We start from the raw sequence: 16,742 nt of genomic DNA, 5'->3' as shown, positions 1-16,742 counted from the left end.
TACCCAGTCATCATTCTCCACATAAATAGTATCTGCATTGAAACAGTTAATAAGCCGAGTGCAAAAGCAAAGAAGCATGAAATGGTAGACTAATGGAGATTAAAAATATATGTATTAAAGGGAGAAATAAAAAGAATAAACAAATGACAAAATATTTCAAATAATGTTTTTGTAAGGTACAAAAGAAAATGATGGCCACAAATGGTGTGTGGAAATATCAGTAACTGTCTTCATATTTACACACACAAGTATCGCCGAAAGAAAAACTGTTTCCTTATCCTATAGCATCAGAGTGCCACAGCTAAAAACACAGCAAGGAGGGCAGAGTAGAGCTGCACAGAAACACTGCATCTGAGGCAAAGAGTTGCTTACCTGTTTTCTAATAGCTCTCTTCCACAGAATGAAGCAGGCCCTATTGTTTCAAATTATAAAGAAAACTAGCAAATCAAAGTGCTGCTGTGTACTTCACTTACAAGTGCATCAATTTCAATTCTAAACAGATACAGAGATATTCACATAAACACAACCGGAGGGTTCTCAGAATGCAGTAAAAAAAAAATCACAGGGCTCTGAGAGGATCTGTGGAAGAGACTTTGGAAGCTGGAAAACACCTTCGCTGCCATAGTCAGAGCCTTTGTGTCAGCTAAACAGAAGTCCTTCACTGAAGCTAGATTTGAAGTAAGAGGGAAGAAGAAAAGACTTATGGTCCTCCCTACACTGCCTGCCTGCCTCTGCAGCCACTCTGCCCGTGGCCTGCCTCTCCCCAGCTCTGGAGTCTGAGCGGTCTCGTACCAGTATAGATGAGAGTGGGAACAGACACAGAGAAGTTCTGAGTAAGTCGTGAGCCAGTAGCAGTGTGAATTGGGCTGTTGTGAGTCGAGCGGCATCCATGGCTTGCAGGATGAACCAGCGGAGACCTGAAGGAATTTGTGGTCAAAGTGGAAGAAAAGAAAACATACATACAACAGATTGCAAAAATTATGTTAAAATTCTTTTGAAGGAACTTTTGTTAAGGGAAAAAAACTTATTTTTTAATCCATAGCATGCAAAAAGTTGAAATTAAAAAAAGAACAGCTAATAATTAATGTGCTAGGATATAAGTATAGTTTTAAAGGATCAGATTTACAAGAACTGTAAATAAGAAAATAGCACGCATAACTGTCAATGAAACTAATAAAGATTACTAAGACATGAATTTTAAGCTTTTTTTAAAAAACATATTTGCTTTCATTTTCACCAAAACAAGACTTAATATTATTTTATGGGAGGAAACACCTATAAAAGTGAAAAGAAGGTGTCATCTTTGAAACTTAGGTATGAGTTGCTTGTTCTTCTATCTTTTTTACTTATATCTTTCTAAGAAGAAAGCTTAGCCGTTATTTATGCTTTTATAAGCAAACCTCTATGGCTAAGGTACTGAAGACTATGAGAATGAGCAGCTCGAGACGGGACGTGGCCAGGTCTGAGCAGGTGAGCAGCCTTTACCATATGGCACATACTGCACACGCAGACTCATCTCCTCCAGACAGCAAGGGACCACGACTTCACACTCCTGCAGACAGATGCTCTGCTGCTGTGATTACACAAATCTAAAGCCCGCTTAGGATGACTGACGCATTGAACTTCTTAGAGCGCTCTGTTTTTATACAGACAGCTTAATGAGTAGCTTCTTCTCTCTGCTAAAGTGAGAAAGAGCCTTTGAAGTCCTGAGCTTGGAAGGCCTACAACGCAGTTCTGTGCACACGAGAGATCGCACCTAAGGCCCTTAGAAAGCATCTGTGTGCAGAGCAGTGATGAATCACATGTAATGCAGCTTCAGTGAGAAAAACCAAAGGGATTTGTATTGCTACGCAATAGCTGAGAGAGAGAAGAGAGACTGCACAGAGCACATATGCCAGTAATGCAGGTGAAGTATTATGAACACTGCAAAATGTCTAAGTACAATCCCAAGTCCAAGTTCCATGATGTATTCTGAAACCTACCAGTCTCCTTGTATGAAAGTCTGCCTCAGAATAACATGTTCCCAGTGCTAATTCATCCTATCCATTCTAAGCATTTGTCCCTTCATTTATTCATTCAGATAACATATTAAATCCAGTCTGTTTCCTTTTACCAATTCCAATCTAAAACAGTTATGTTATGCAATAATGCAAGACTAGATTAGGTATAATAAACGAAATCATAACTAATGTCAAACTGATTCCTTACAACAAATATAGTACAGCCTGTTGAAACAGAGCAGCCTACATCCTAACGGGCTCTCTAAACATGGCCTAGATTGTAAGATGCACAGCAGAACAGTGCACTCTGTCTCACTGTGATGGAAAAGGAGAAGCCCCATCCCACCAGGGTTACAGAGGGTCTCCTCATGGATGTACTTGAAACACAACTCCGCTGTTTCCATCTCTTTCTACGGCCCACCAAGAAAAATACTTTCTTTTCATTCAGAACCTCAGTGTACAGATTACTTCAGACATGTACCTGCAGAAGACTAGACTCTTGAGGTGTAGGTAAAACTAGACAGCACCAATCAACAGACTCAGGTCTTGTATGCATGCTTGTATCTATGTATGCATGCATGTATGTATGTATGTATGTATGTATGTATGTACGTACATGTTTATTTATTTAGAGGCAGAATCTTACCAAGTAGCCCAGGCTGGCCTCCAACTTGAAAGCCCCTGCCTCTCACCCTCCCAAATATTGAGACTACAAGCATGCAGTATGGTGACTGGCTTTAAAAAGCAAGTCTTTAATTAAGTTTCCTATGGAAGGGGATAGGCCCATCATCTGTGTGCAGTCTAACTCTACCTGCCTCCGCTGAACGTTCATAATTTTTCAGGACACATTTTATTTATGCATTTTTATTACAAGCTCATAAACACATCCAGGGCCTCAGTTGTGTCAGACCAATACTCTACATACCACTGACATCCGCAGCCTTAGGGCACACTTTTAATGGAACATGAAACAAACTGAGGTTACAGCTTTTTAACTCATTTCATTTCTAAGTACATTTCCAAATAATCTTGCTACTCCTGTGCTAAAACTTGTAAACAGAATTTAATCAAAGTAACTAGAGACTAGCAAAGGAGGAGGTCAAACAAGTCCCTTTCCTGAGAACTGGGATTGGTTCCACTTGCCTTCTGCCAACTACTGATGAACTAGGAAGTGGGTTAGATTCTCCACCTACAGAAATCTGACCCTGATAATCTAAAGTAGAAAAGTCAGCAGACAATAGCCTGAGGCTGATCTACCTGCCAGCGGCTCTGTGAAGGATGCCTTACTCCTAGCACTGCCCCAGATCACTGGTCCTTACAGTACTGATGGCATCTAGGCTGAACAAGGGTCACTGCACTTGCACAGAGTTGCTCCAATTATACAGATTAGTCAGCATCTCTGGTCCCCAGCAAGATTTTCAACACAATTATTACAACAGAAAAACAAATCATTATTCAAATACTCTGCACGGACAGTTCAGAAGAGCACTTCTCTGAAATACTTAAGAATTAGAGCATCGAGCGAGCATCTCAGACTTCAGAATATCGAGGAGACTTCACTAGTTGAGCAGTTCTAACCTGAGAACGCCCACATCTAAGTGCTCCAAAACCCAAGGCTCTTGAGGACTGGTACTCAGTGTTTCCAATTTTAGAGTATTCCAGATTTCTGTTTTCTGATTAGGGATGCCTAAGCTATCCCCCAAGAACCATGCTCAGAATCTGCCCTTGATAGCAGTGAAAAACACAGGCCAAGTCAATCACAGGCACAAGCCTTGCTAAGTGTGCTGGCTAGTTTTAAGTCAACTTGACACAAGGTATAGTCATCTGAGAAGAGGGAACCTCAATTAAGAAAATGCCTCCATAAGATGGGCCTGTAGGCAAGCCAGGAGAGCATTTTCTTAATCAGTACCATAAGCAAGAGCGGCTTATGGGTGCGGCTATCCCTGGGCTGGTGGTCCTAGGCTCTCTAAGAAAGCCATGGGGAACAAGCCAGTACATGGCGGTCCTCTGCATCAATTCCTGCCTCCAGTTTCCTGCCCTGTTTGAGTTCCTGCTCTAACTTCCTTCTATAATGAACAGCAATATGGAAGTACAAGCCAAATAACCCTTTCCTCCCCAAGTTGCTTTGGCCATGGTGTTTCATCACAGCAATAGTAGCCCTGACTAGCTGCACTGAACACACACCTTTCAAGCAATCTGTAAGTCTAAATGCTCTTGGATCACAGACTGCAAACTCTTTTCTGAGATTTCTTGTAGTTTGGTTGTTGTTTTGTTTTTTGTTTTTTGTGTGTCTGGTACTGAGTGGGAGAGTACTTTCTTGATAGGTCAGTGCGTGTGTGAGTGTGTCTGGTATGTGTGTATGTACGTGCACATATGTGTGTGCGTGTGTGTTTTACAAATAAAGACAGTCTAAATTGTCAGTGTCTAAAATATTTACTACCTGATGTTTCAAAGAAAAAGTTTACTTAACCATGAACGATGCTGGGCACCTCTACCCCTGCTCTTGCAAAGCTAAGGATAGCTTGAACCCAAGAATTTTCGATCAGCCTGGGCAACAAAGTGAGAACCAACCTCAAATGAGGGGGGAAAAAAGATAAGAGAGGGAGGGAGGAAGGAAGGAAGGAAGGAAGGAAGGAAGGAAGGAAGGAAGGAAGGAAGGAAAACAGAGGGGAGGGGATGAGTGGGGAGAAGCTTGTCCACCTTGCCTTACACAGACCCCAGTATTACTATTTAATGAGATCCAGTGTTTTATGTTCATGAGCTCCTGCACATGGTGGACACCGGAGCCTGAGAACCCTGTACAAGACAAGCTGCAGTCTTCTTTACACACTGCCCACAGTGAACGGTCAGATGCAAGCATCTCCTAGACAGGAAGGCAGATTCTACACAGGACATGAATATTCATTTTATGCTTTAGGTAGATGATGTCTAAGGATCTGGAATGGTTTAAGAAAAATCACACAAGTGAAAACGGTATGTTCAACACTGCTACCGAAATGTGAGAAAATGAAACTTGCAGGTAAAAGATGGAAACATCCATGACAGCAGTTGCACTGACTCATACTTACTCCTTCATCTCTTTGGATGGGGAGCTGCATGCAGGAAGGAATGCTGCTGGGCTACTTAATTTATCCAGGGTGCACGCTGTTCCTATGGCTCGCACCACTAACCCAGACTCGCCTTCCAGATCAAAACACTGCAAGTACCCAACAACTGCATTTCCTCTCATCTCGAGTACTTTCAAGCCAATCTTTCTCTGTAGTTCACCTACAGAAAGAAACAAACCCATTTTTAACTTCATGTCTCTATATTATATCCTTTTTTAAAAAAGGACATAATAGCAATACAAAAATAAAAGTTTGAAAATCATGGTTTCTCAGAAATGATGAGAACTTAAAGGGTTATCTGGTCCAGGCTCTACTTGCAGGAGGTAAGATGCTATTGGTTACAAGACAAAGCATGGCAAGTAAATGCTCATTCATTCCTGTCCCTTACTGACAAAAACAGTTTGGGTTCTGCACTGTATGCCTGCATTCTCCTCATCCCCAAGGTATTAGATACATGGATGAGCAAGAAAGATATGCTCCAAATATAGAGGATGGAAAGAAACTCCAATGACATAAGTATTAGCTGTGCAAGCATGAAGACCCGAGTTCAGACCTGCAGCACGGTATTAAAGAAGAGAAATGACTCCTGAAAGTCACACTATGGCACATCACACACACATACACACACACACACACACACACACACACACACACACACACACACACACACACACCAAAACACCCAAATCTCAACTATGACAGCATGGCCCTGTAATCCCAGCAGTGAGTAAGTACTGGCAGGAGAATGCCTGGGGCTTGCGGGCCAGCCACTCTGGCCAATTGGTGGGCTCTGGCTTAAGTGAGAGAGTCTGCCTCAAAAGCATAAGATGGAGAGTGATCAAAGAAAAAAAAACAGATGTTAATCCCTGGCCCACACATACACACACACACATATGCACACACACACACATGCACATATACACTTATACAAACACAGAACACGCTCCACATCTCCTGGCATTTATACACTGCAGGCCAGGCAAGAGGCAGAGGTCAGAAGGGCTATATAGTCAGTTCTCAAGAAATGACCACGCAGAGGTAACATGGGAACAGAGCGCAGAGCAAAGGCACATGGCTTGCCTAAGCTGTGACTCCAAATGATGCTCAGGGGGAAACTGCAACGCTCCCTGCTCAGAGCTCTTTCCAGAATCTACATAATCCATCCCTTCACATGACAGCACTTATGACACAAGGCCCTGCTGCTACTTAGTTAGTGAGAGAGATTTCAGGGGCTAGGGGAACAGCTGAGAAGGCAAAGTATTTGTACTGCAATTATAAGGACCTGAGTTCAATTCCCAGAACCCACTTTTTTTGCTTTCTTGTTTTTTAAGTTGGCTCACAGCTGTAATCAGAACACTTAGGAGGTAGATTTCTGGAGATCAACTAGCCAGCCAAACTAGCCTGGTGCATTCCAGACCAGAGCAAAATCCTGTTTCAGGAAGTTTTATTATTATAAAAAAACAAACAAACAAACAAACAAACCCACAGTGCTCAATATAATACCTGAGGTTGTTCTCTGGCCTCCACAACCATGCACACACACACCTGTGTGTCCACATGTTAGGTTCACAAGCATACACACACACACAATCTGATTCAGATCTCCACTTGTTAAAAGTGTTCAATGGTTCAATGGGATGGTGCCTAGGGTAAGGAATCAACACTTAAAAATGGCCTTTGTTGCAAATTTTCATGTGCCATGTGAACGGAAATGAAAAGCTTAAGCCTAAGTCACCAAGAGTAAAGCTGCTTAACTAGGATACCTGACATTAAAGAAATGAGCCTCTGTCTGGCTTCATTAGAAGCCCGGGGTGTACGAATTCGATCAATCCACTGGTACTCGGGGTCCTCATTGACCACCAGTTCTTCTACAAATCCATGGATTACCACAGCTCTGTAGCACTTTGGAATAGATGTTGCTGTTAAAACAAATTACTTATTATTCTTTAATATATCACAAAGCCAAACAAATTTTTACAAAATATACATCTAAACAAAAAAGAAAGAGTATACATGTAGTTTTTTGTTTTAAAATGCAACAGTCTCCTGTGTAACCTCAATGCTGTTGTTAACAATTCTCAAAGAACCTTTTAGATCTGTTTTATCCTAAAAATAATTTCCTGTCATGAGGGCTCTCACTTTTCTCACATAAGAATAGCAAATATAAACTGTACTTTTACGATTCAGAGAATAGCGATAGACATTAAATAGGAAAATCAAAATATCACATAGTACCACATGAATCTGAACCAGTGAAAAATAAAGTTCAGTTTATAAAAACAAAATGAACGTTGTCAAGGTGATACTAACATAAAAGACAGAATGTCTTTCCATCTCACATTACAGACCCTTTCTGGACATGCTGAGGAGGCCTACAGTCCTGAGTTCCCGACAGCCTCCATGGTGCAGTAGTCACAGTACTAACAGATCAATTGGAGAATTACTGACATAAATGCATCTTGGATTTAAGTAGGATCTAGTCAGACTCAAAAGGGGGAACATCCACACCAGTCCCTCAAGACCCATATTCACATGCTGATAAGGACTACTTGAGGATGCTCAACATTCTAACAGGTTGGCCTGAGTTGTCAGAGCAGACTATACGTCACTGTCCTGGGGCCTCACAGGCACAGGCTGTGTGCTGTGGACACACGTCACTGTCCTGGGGCCTCACGGGCACAGGCTGTGTGCTGTGGACACACGTCACTGTCCTGGGGCCTCACGGGTACAGGCTGTGTGCTGTGGACACACATCACTGTCCTGGGGCTTCATGGGCACAGGCTGCGTGCTGTGGACACACGTCACTGTCCTGGGGCCTCACGGGTATAGGCTGCGTGATGTGGATACACATCACTGTCCTGGGGCTTCATGGGCACAGGCTGCGTGCTGTGGACACACGTCACTGTCCTGGGGCCTCACGGGTACAGGCTGTGTGCTGTGGACACACATCACTGTCCTGGGGCCTTATGGGCACAGGCTGTGTGCTGTGGACACACGTCACTGTCCTGGGGCCTCACGGGTATAGGCTGCATGATGTGGACACACGTCACTGTCCTGGGGCCTCACGGGTATAGGCTGCGTGCTGTGGACACACGTCACTGTACTGGGGCCTCACAGGCACAGGCTGTGTGCTGTGGACACACGTCACTGTCCTGGGGCCTCACGGGTATAGGCTGCGTGCTGTGGACACACGTCACTGTCCTGGGGCCTCACAGGCACAGGCTGTGTGCTGTGGACACACGTCACTGTCCTGGGGCCTCACGGGTACAGGCTGTGTGCTGTGGACACACATCACTGTCCTGGGGCTTCATGGGCACAGGCTGCGTGCTGTGGACACACGTCACTGTCCTGGGGCCTCACGGGTATAGGCTGCGTGATGTGGATACACATCACTGTCCTGGGGCTTCATGGGCACAGGCTGCGTGCTGTGGACACACGTCACTGTCCTGGGGCCTCACGGGTACAGGCTGTGTGCTGTGGACACACATCACTGTCCTGGGGCCTTATGGGCACAGGCTGTGTGCTGTGGACACACGTCACTGTCCTGGGGCCTCACGGGTATAGGCTGCATGATGTGGACACACGTCACTGTCCTGGGGCCTCACGGGTATAGGCTGCGTGCTGTGGACACACGTCACTGTACTGGGGCCTCACAGGCACAGGCTGTGTGCTGTGGACACACGTCACTGTCCTGGGGCCTCACGGGTATAGGCTGCGTGCTGTGGACACACGTCACTGTCCTGGGGCCTCACAGGCACAGGCTGTGTGCTGTGGACACACGTCACTGTCCTGGGGCCTCACGGGTACAGGCTGTGTGCTGTGGACACACATCACTGTCCTGGGGCTTCATGGGCACAGGCTGCGTGCTGTGGACACACGTCACTGTCCTGGGGCCTCACGGGTATAGGCTGCGTGATGTGGATACACATCACTGTCCTGGGGCTTCATGGGCACAGGCTGCGTGCTGTGGACACACGTCACTGTCCTGGGGCCTCACGGGTACAGGCTGTGTGCTGTGGACACACATCACTGTCCTGGGGCCTTATGGGCACAGGCTGTGTGCTGTGGACACACGTCACTGTCCTGGGGCCTCACGGGTATAGGCTGCATGATGTGGACACACGTCACTGTCCTGGGGCCTCACGGGTATAGGCTGCGTGCTGTGGACACACGTCACTGTACTGGGGCCTCACAGGCACAGGCTGTGTGCTGTGGACACACGTCACTGTCCTGGGGCCTCACGGGTATAGGCTGCGTGCTGTGGACACACGTCACTGTCCTGGGGCTTCATGGGCACAGGCTGTGTGCTGTGGACACACGTCACTGTCCTGGGGCCTCACAGGTATAGGCTGCTTGATGTGGACACACGTCACTGTCCTGGGGCCTCATGGGTACAGGCTGTGTGCTGTGGACACACATCACTGTCCTGGGGCCTCACGGGCACAGGCTGTGTGCTGTGGACACACGTCACTGTCCGGGGCCTCACAGGCACAGGCTGTGTGCTGTGGACACATGTCACTGTCCGGGGCCTCACAGGCACAGGCTGTGTGCTGTGGACACACGTCACTGTCCGGGGCCTCACGGGCACAAGTTGTATGCTGTGGACACACGTCACTGTCCGGGGCCTCACGGGCACAGGCTGCAGAGTGCTCCACGGTTCTGCTTCCCTCATTCAGCATTTAATACCACAGCAAAATGGCTCAAGATTGTTCTAACAAAAATTTCCAAAAACTTGTAAAAATTAGACACCATTTACTCTAAAACAAAATAAAAAGTCATAGAGCCAACATGACTCTAGAAATTCAATCCTTTTCTCTTTCATATTAACACTAAACTCTAATACTTCCTCCATTAACTCTTATACATATTAGTTTTTCATATTTAAAATGTACTAATTTTTATGTTAAACAAGGCAATGCATTTACTTACTGCAAAAGAATTTAACTCCACATGAAGACTGTCTAAATCTGTTTAAATCATTGAAGAGGTCTACTTTGACAACAACATTGATTTCTCCACGGATACCTAGATTTAAAAAGACAAATCACATTTCTAAGCTGAGAAAATGTACAATAAAACCATGAAATAAATAGATGCACTTACTGATCTTCAGGTGATACAATGCCATACACCTAAGGTTAGCTTTGCTTCCTAGACAGTCTCATTGCCAGTGGGCCTGTGGTACACCAGAGCTTGAGGGAAGCACTGTGTCTACTATTACCTGATGGCTCATCCACGGAGCCAAGAGTGCCTGAAAAGGTCCCTTTTTAAGGGATGATGGCAGTGGTGGAAAGACTTGCTGACCCTAGGAGATGAGCCACTACATGCCCACTGTGCTCACATCAACCCATTAGGTCATCCTGCAATAGCACCATCCTCATTTTAAAGAAGAAATTAATATTCAATTCAACTTTACTCATTAACACAGTACCTGGAACTAACAAGTGAAAGGACAAGACTCAGGTCAGTTCTTTATGACACAAGAATACACTCTTAATTCACATAAGCCTCTGATTTAACATGCAAGTCTATCCATGGCCTAGCTAAACATTTACTGAACACCTTTTCTTGACTGTCTTGATCTCTTATCAACTCAGTACTGATGAAGGAAGGCCTTTTAAGAAAGCCCTTACTGCCAGTCATGGCGGCGCACGCCTGTAATCCCAGCACGTGGGAGGCAAAGGCAAGAGGATCTTTGTGAGTTCGAGGCCAACCTGGTCTACAGGTCTACAAAGTGAGTCCAGGACAGCTAAAGCTACACAAGGAAACCCTGTCTTGAAAAAACCAAAAAAAAAAAAAGGAAAGAAAAGAAAAGAAAAAGAAAACCCTTACTAATTTACTCAAACGAGATATTTAAAACACAGAGCTCATTTTAAGTCATAAACAACCTTTAATGGTTAAATGCTGGGAAACTAGCTGGTGGTGGCAGCACATGTGGGAGACAAAGGCCAGCAAATCTCTGAGTTCAAAGTCAGTCTGGTCTACTGAGTGAGTTCCAGGACAACCAGGACCACACAGAGAATCCTATCTCAAAAGACCAAAAGGGGAAAAATGTTGAGGAACTATTTCATGCTCATAGCTATGCACTGCTTTTGACCCAGGGCCATAATTAGTTCTTTAGCATCACTGAGCTTCCTGTCTCTACTCTCCAGTTCTGGGACTACAGAAGGTGCCATGTTTTTACACGGGTGGGGATCCGAACTCCTGCTCTTGAATGACTGAGCCGTCTCCCACCCACTCCTCTTGAAGACAGGAGATCTCCTAGGGCCTGGAGCTCACTGATTTGCCTAGATTACACTATGAAGAAAACAGCTCTCAACTCACAAAGCCCACAACAGCTTTCAGGAACCACTTAGCCTCCCAAGTACTGGGAATAAAGGCATGAACCATCATTTCTGGATAAGAATCCAGCTTTAAACTATAAAAAGGCTTGAGGAACTTTTCAGAAAAGAAAGATCAGTATTACCAGGGCATGGTGGCATACACACCTGTAATCCCAGAACTCAGGGAGACAGAGGCAGAGACAAATAGATCTCTGTGAGTTCAAGGCCAGCCTGATCTACAAAGCAAGTCCATGACAGTCAGGGCTACATAGCAAAACCCTGTCTCAAAAAACAAACAAAAACAAAAACAAAAAAACAAAAAAGGAAATATCAGTATTAATTAATCAGTTAAAAAAATATTTTAAAAATATAGAATATCAGGACTGGAGAGCTGGCTCAGAGGTTAAGAGCACTGGCTGCTCTTCTAGAGGTCCTGAGTTCAACTCCCGGAACTACATGGTGGTTCACAGCCATCTATAATGAGACCTGGCACCCTCTTCTGGTATACAAGCACACATTAAGACAGAATACTATATACATAATAAATAAATAAATCTTTAAAAAATTATAGACTACAAATAAGTTATTCTGTGTTTTACTTTTTCTTTTCTTTTTCTTGTCAGTGTTAGAGACAGTCCCAGAGTACAATGCTGGCTAGAAAATGCTTTACCAGAGCCAAAACCTACCCCTCAAGACAGCTTTTAAATAACACATTTACTTTGTCTGTCAAATGGAGTCAGCCAGCATTTTAACTGTTCAGAGGAATGGCGATTCTCTCAGCAACACCTGGCTACTTGTCTATTTCTCAAGATATCTCTTAGAAATATTATTTTAAAAGCACAGCATAGTACAAATGCCCCTAAGGTAAACAAAATCAAGGCTGCATTTCATTTTCTTCCAACGTAGTTCCTTACCATGGATGGTGTCATAAATTGGGAACCACCCTGAGATGACTGTAGCAGCTTCACTATACAGCAAAGGGTCAATGTCAATGTACACCTTGCCAATGGCATCGTTTGCACTGTAAGTATCGTGGTCAAGAACTGTGATCTGCAGGGGTTCATCTTGTAAATCCTCATCATCCACCTGAAAGCACACGATGAAATTAAATCTTAAACCTTGGAAATCTTAAGCATCACAAAACTCTACACTACCTACCATAGGGAATCTTAGGGTTATCTGGAAGGACTGAGCTAGAGAGATTAGTACACACAAGTGTGGTAACTAGTGCCAAGCACTAGTTACTAGCAGCAGAGCAACTGCCTAGCATACAGCACAAGGCCTTGAGGCAACTCCAGAACAGCAAAAAGTAGACAGTTCCTCAGAAATATATGTGCGTGAGTGTGTGTGTAAATGTTTGTGTGAGTGTGTGTCTGTGTGGAAGAGAGAGAGAGAGAGAGAGAGAGAGAGAGAGTGTGTGTGTGTGTGTGTGTGTGTGTGTGTGTGTGTATGTAAAATTTTTTGAGGCAGGGTCTTCCTATGAAATCTGGAATTCACTAAGTAGACCAGCTGGCCTCTAACTCAGAGATCCACCTGCCTCAGCCTCCCTGGTGGTGGGGTTGAAGACATGTGCCAACAAGCCTGGCTCCTTAGTAGTACTTTAGATGTTTAGGTGTTTCATCTGCATAGCAATATGCTCGACCAAAAGACTACATTTCCCAGGAGGTAGTTATAAGCACAGCTACCCATATCTGGGTAAGGTAAAAAACGTCCTAAAGGATCCATCCCTTGGGAACCTTTGGAGAAAAGTTACTTCAAGGAAGATTAGCTTCAATGACTGAGTGCCTTGCCAAGCTATTCCAAAGTGGTTCTTTTTAGAAATACAGACACAGCTGGGTGTGGTGGGAGGCAGAGGCAGGCAGATCTCTGTGAGTTTGAGGCCAGCCTGGTCTACAAAGTGAGTCCAGGACAGTCAGGGCTACACAGAGAAACCCTGACATGAAAATCAAAAAGAAAAAAAGAAAGAAAGAAGGAAAGAAAGAAAGAAAGAAAAAACGAACAACAGACAGACAGACCCATCTCACATGGAGATAACTAGGAATGGCTGTCAATGTCCACTATGCCCATGTCACAAGTGAATACTCTATTGGTTGTGAGCTCTTTTTGTTTTGTTTTTCCAACACAGGCTTTCTCTGTGTAACCCTGGCTGTCTTGGAACTTGCTCTGTAGACCAAGCTGGCTTTGAACTCACAAATCTGCCTCCCAAATGCTGGGATTAAAGGCATGAGCTACCACTGCCTAGCTTAGCAGGAGCTTTTCAACTTCTTTAGCATATGTGCCGGTTTGAATAAAGATGGTCTCTGTAGGTTCATATCGTTGAAAGTTTAGTCACCAGGGAGTGATGATATTTGAAAAGATTAAAAGGATTAGGAGGTGTGACCATTTTGGAGGAAGTGTGTGAGGGTAGGCTTTGGGGTGTCAAAAGTCCATGCCAGGTGCAATCATCTCTATCTCTGTCTCTGTCTCTCCCTCCCTCCATCCCATCCCCCCTTTGTCTCCCCCTCTCTGCCTGTAGATCCTGTAACCAAGCCCCCAGTTAAGTACTTTTTTTTTATAAGTAAGTGTTGCCTTGGTCATGCTGTCTCTTCACAGCAACAGAACAGTGACTAAGGCAGAAGTTGGTACCATGGAAAGGAGTATTACCTCAACAGTCGTGACCATGCTGCTCGCTGGCAGAAACTGGACTTTGAGACTTTGGATTAGGGAAGCAGCTGAACACTTTAAGCAGGACTTAATGGGCCATGCAGGTCCGTATGAGCATGGAAGACAGAAGTTCTGAGAGCAATGTAGATTATGATAGCCTGGCTCAAGAGGGTTCAGAGAAGAATATTAGTAAGTGGCCTAGAGACCATCCTCCGATACTTTGGCAAAGAATGTATAACTGCTGTCTGCCCTTGTGTGTGTCTCTGTCTCTGTCTCTGTCTCTCTCTCTCACACACACACATACACACACACACACACACACACACACACACACACACACACACACACAATCTGCCTGAGGCAAAATTAAAGATTTTAAGATTAATAGCATTGGCAAAGGAGACTTCAAGACAGCTTAGTATTGGCTCTCTTCTGTGATTATTAGTGATCATTCTTGAGCAGATGTATAAAAGAAAAGGAGCAAGCTGAGCAAAGAAAAGTACAAAATGTACAGTTTCAGGAGAAAAGGAGCACTGGGAAGTGTAATGGAACAAAATCCAGTACACAAAGAGATAAAAAGTTTAAACAAAGTCGGACAGTGGTGGTGCATACCTTTAATCCCAGTATCTGGGAGGTAAAGGCAGGCAGACCTCTGTGAGTTCGAAGCCAGCCTGGTTTACAGAGCAAGTTCCAGGACAGCCAGTACTACATAGAGAAACCCTGCTGGAAAACCTTAATTAAAAAAAAAAAAGTTTAATCCGTGAAGAGAAAGATAGTGAAAATGTATTTGAACAAGGGGGCCATGTTCCAGCTACAGCAAGAAGAACTTGAGAACTTGGCAGCTTCAGCCACTCTAGCTTTAGAGTCAAGGATACAAAAAAGGGTTTGTAGAATTTCCATCTGCAGCTAAGGAAAAGGTGCTGAAGCCAGGCATGTCTCAGGGGTCTTTGCATGGAGGCCTAGAGAGGCCATTGCATCATGAAGCTGCGAAGGTAAAGCCTGGATTGTGGTGGAGATCCCCAAGAGTTGGAGACACCCGAGTCGTGGGATACATGCCAAAGAGAGCTAAGGACTACATGTGGACCCAGCCCAAGAGAGAGAAGTGTGTTGCAGTCAACAAAGCTGAAAGGAGCGGGAGATTTGAAGAGCGCTTTGACAGCAGACATGGAGATGCAGGGTTTGGAGTTTGCCCGGCTGGCGTTAGGTCTTGCTTTGGTCCAGTACTTCCTTACTATGTTCTCTTTCCACCCTTTTAGAATAGTGATGTCTACTCTGTGTCATTATATATTGAAAGTATGTGATCTGCTTTTTGCTTTTGATTTTACCAGGGTTAACAGTTAATAGATTGCCATTAGTTTCAGAAGAGACTTTGAACTTTGTACTTTTAAACAGTGTTGAGACTGGGCTGACTATAGGGACTTTTGAAGTTGGACTGAATGTATTTTTACATTATGATATGGTCACAAGCCTATGGGGGCCAGGGAGTAGAAAGTCATATTTTGAATAAGAATGCACCCCATAGGCCCATATATTTGAATGCTTAGTCACCGGGAGTGGTACTATTTGAAAGAGTTAAAATGATTAGGAAGTGTGGTGTTGTTGAAGGAAGTCCCTGGGAGGTGGGCTTTGAGCTGGGCTTTGAGGTTTTGAAAGCTCATGCCAGGCACAGTCTCTCTCTCTCTCTCTCCCTTTCTCTCTCTCTCTCTCTCTCTCTCTCTCTCTCTCTGTCTCTCTCTGTCTCTCTCTGTCTCTGTCTCTCTCTCTCTCTGTCTCTCTCTGTCTCTCCCTGTCTGTCTGTCTCTGTCTCTCTCTCTCTCTGCCTGTGGATAATGATGTGGTTCATAGCTACTTCTCTAGGACCATATCTGCTGGATGATAGTGGACTGAACCTCTGAAACTGCAAGCTCGCCCCAGTTAATGTGCTCTTCTTTAAATGTTGCCTTGGTCATGGTGTCTCTTCACGGAAAAGAGCAGTGACTAAGACAGTATACCCTCTGTATTATGGGAAAGATGCAAGTGTCTCAAAATGCCAATATTCAAGCCAACCTTATGCCTAACTGATTTAAGAATATCACCCACTTTCATTGGTGCCAGCTCAGATTAACATACATCAGACTTTCCTGTACGAACACAGAATTACAGCCACCCTGGCGTGCCTCTGAAAGGATACACACCGAGGAAGATGGATGCTGAAAGCGGGTAGCACAAGTGCAGACATGGGTAAATTAGCAAGTACCAGGAACAGGACTTCCATTTTTCTCTGATCAGACCTTAGCACGGCACAGCATCCTGACTCTTGTAGAGTAAGTTTTCTGGCACTAAAGGAGAGATTAGAATCCTGCCACTGACCAGGAGCAAAGCAGTGTGATTTCTGTCTTTCCATGGTAGGTTGGAAGACTTGCAGAAAAAAAACACAGTATCCTTTAGATCCTCCAACAGTCTGCTGCACTTCATTTTCTTTCCTTAAAGGACATGGGAGCGACCCTTTACCCAGGCTGCACAATGACTGCAAAGCAGGGATCAGGAAATGAAGATACAGGAATCATTCTCTGCACCACATAAGGACCATGATGCAACAGTACAGTGCTGTAAGTGAAAGCTTCTTCAATGCTTCATCACCTCATCCCCAAAACTCACAACAGGGGAGCTGGACATATCAGTAACTGAGA

At 44.5% G+C, this 16,742-nt stretch overlaps 1 protein-coding gene across 22 annotated transcripts in view; it reads right to left on the bottom strand.

The window, feature by feature from the left end:
* The window catches only part of C2CD5 (C2 calcium dependent domain containing 5), an 88,068-nt gene that overhangs the window by 58,893 nt on the left and 12,433 nt on the right, over nucleotides 1-16,742 (bottom strand). For 13 of the 22 annotated variants that reach the window (XM_084765847.1, XM_084765832.1, XM_084765843.1 and 10 more), the window contains exons 4-7: nucleotides 12,345-12,516; nucleotides 10,037-10,132; nucleotides 6,871-7,026; nucleotides 5,069-5,267 (exon numbers count right to left, since the gene is read on the bottom strand). In XM_084765847.1, the coding sequence (XP_084621973.1) occupies nucleotides 5,069-5,267; nucleotides 6,871-7,026; nucleotides 10,037-10,132; nucleotides 12,345-12,516 (623 nt within the window). Of the gene's footprint in view, nucleotides 1-792; nucleotides 918-5,068; nucleotides 5,268-6,870; nucleotides 7,027-10,036; nucleotides 10,133-12,344; nucleotides 12,517-16,742 lie in introns of all 22 variants that reach the window. The other 9 variants (XM_084765833.1, XM_084765839.1, XM_084765836.1 and 6 more) reach the window with 1 other exon arrangement.

The sequence above is a fragment of the Acomys minous genome, assembly GCF_964271855.1.
Source record: "Acomys minous genome assembly, chromosome: 17".
NCBI lineage: Eukaryota > Metazoa > Chordata > Mammalia > Rodentia > Muridae > Acomys > Acomys minous.
This window is presented reverse-complemented; position numbering and strand designations above follow the sequence as displayed.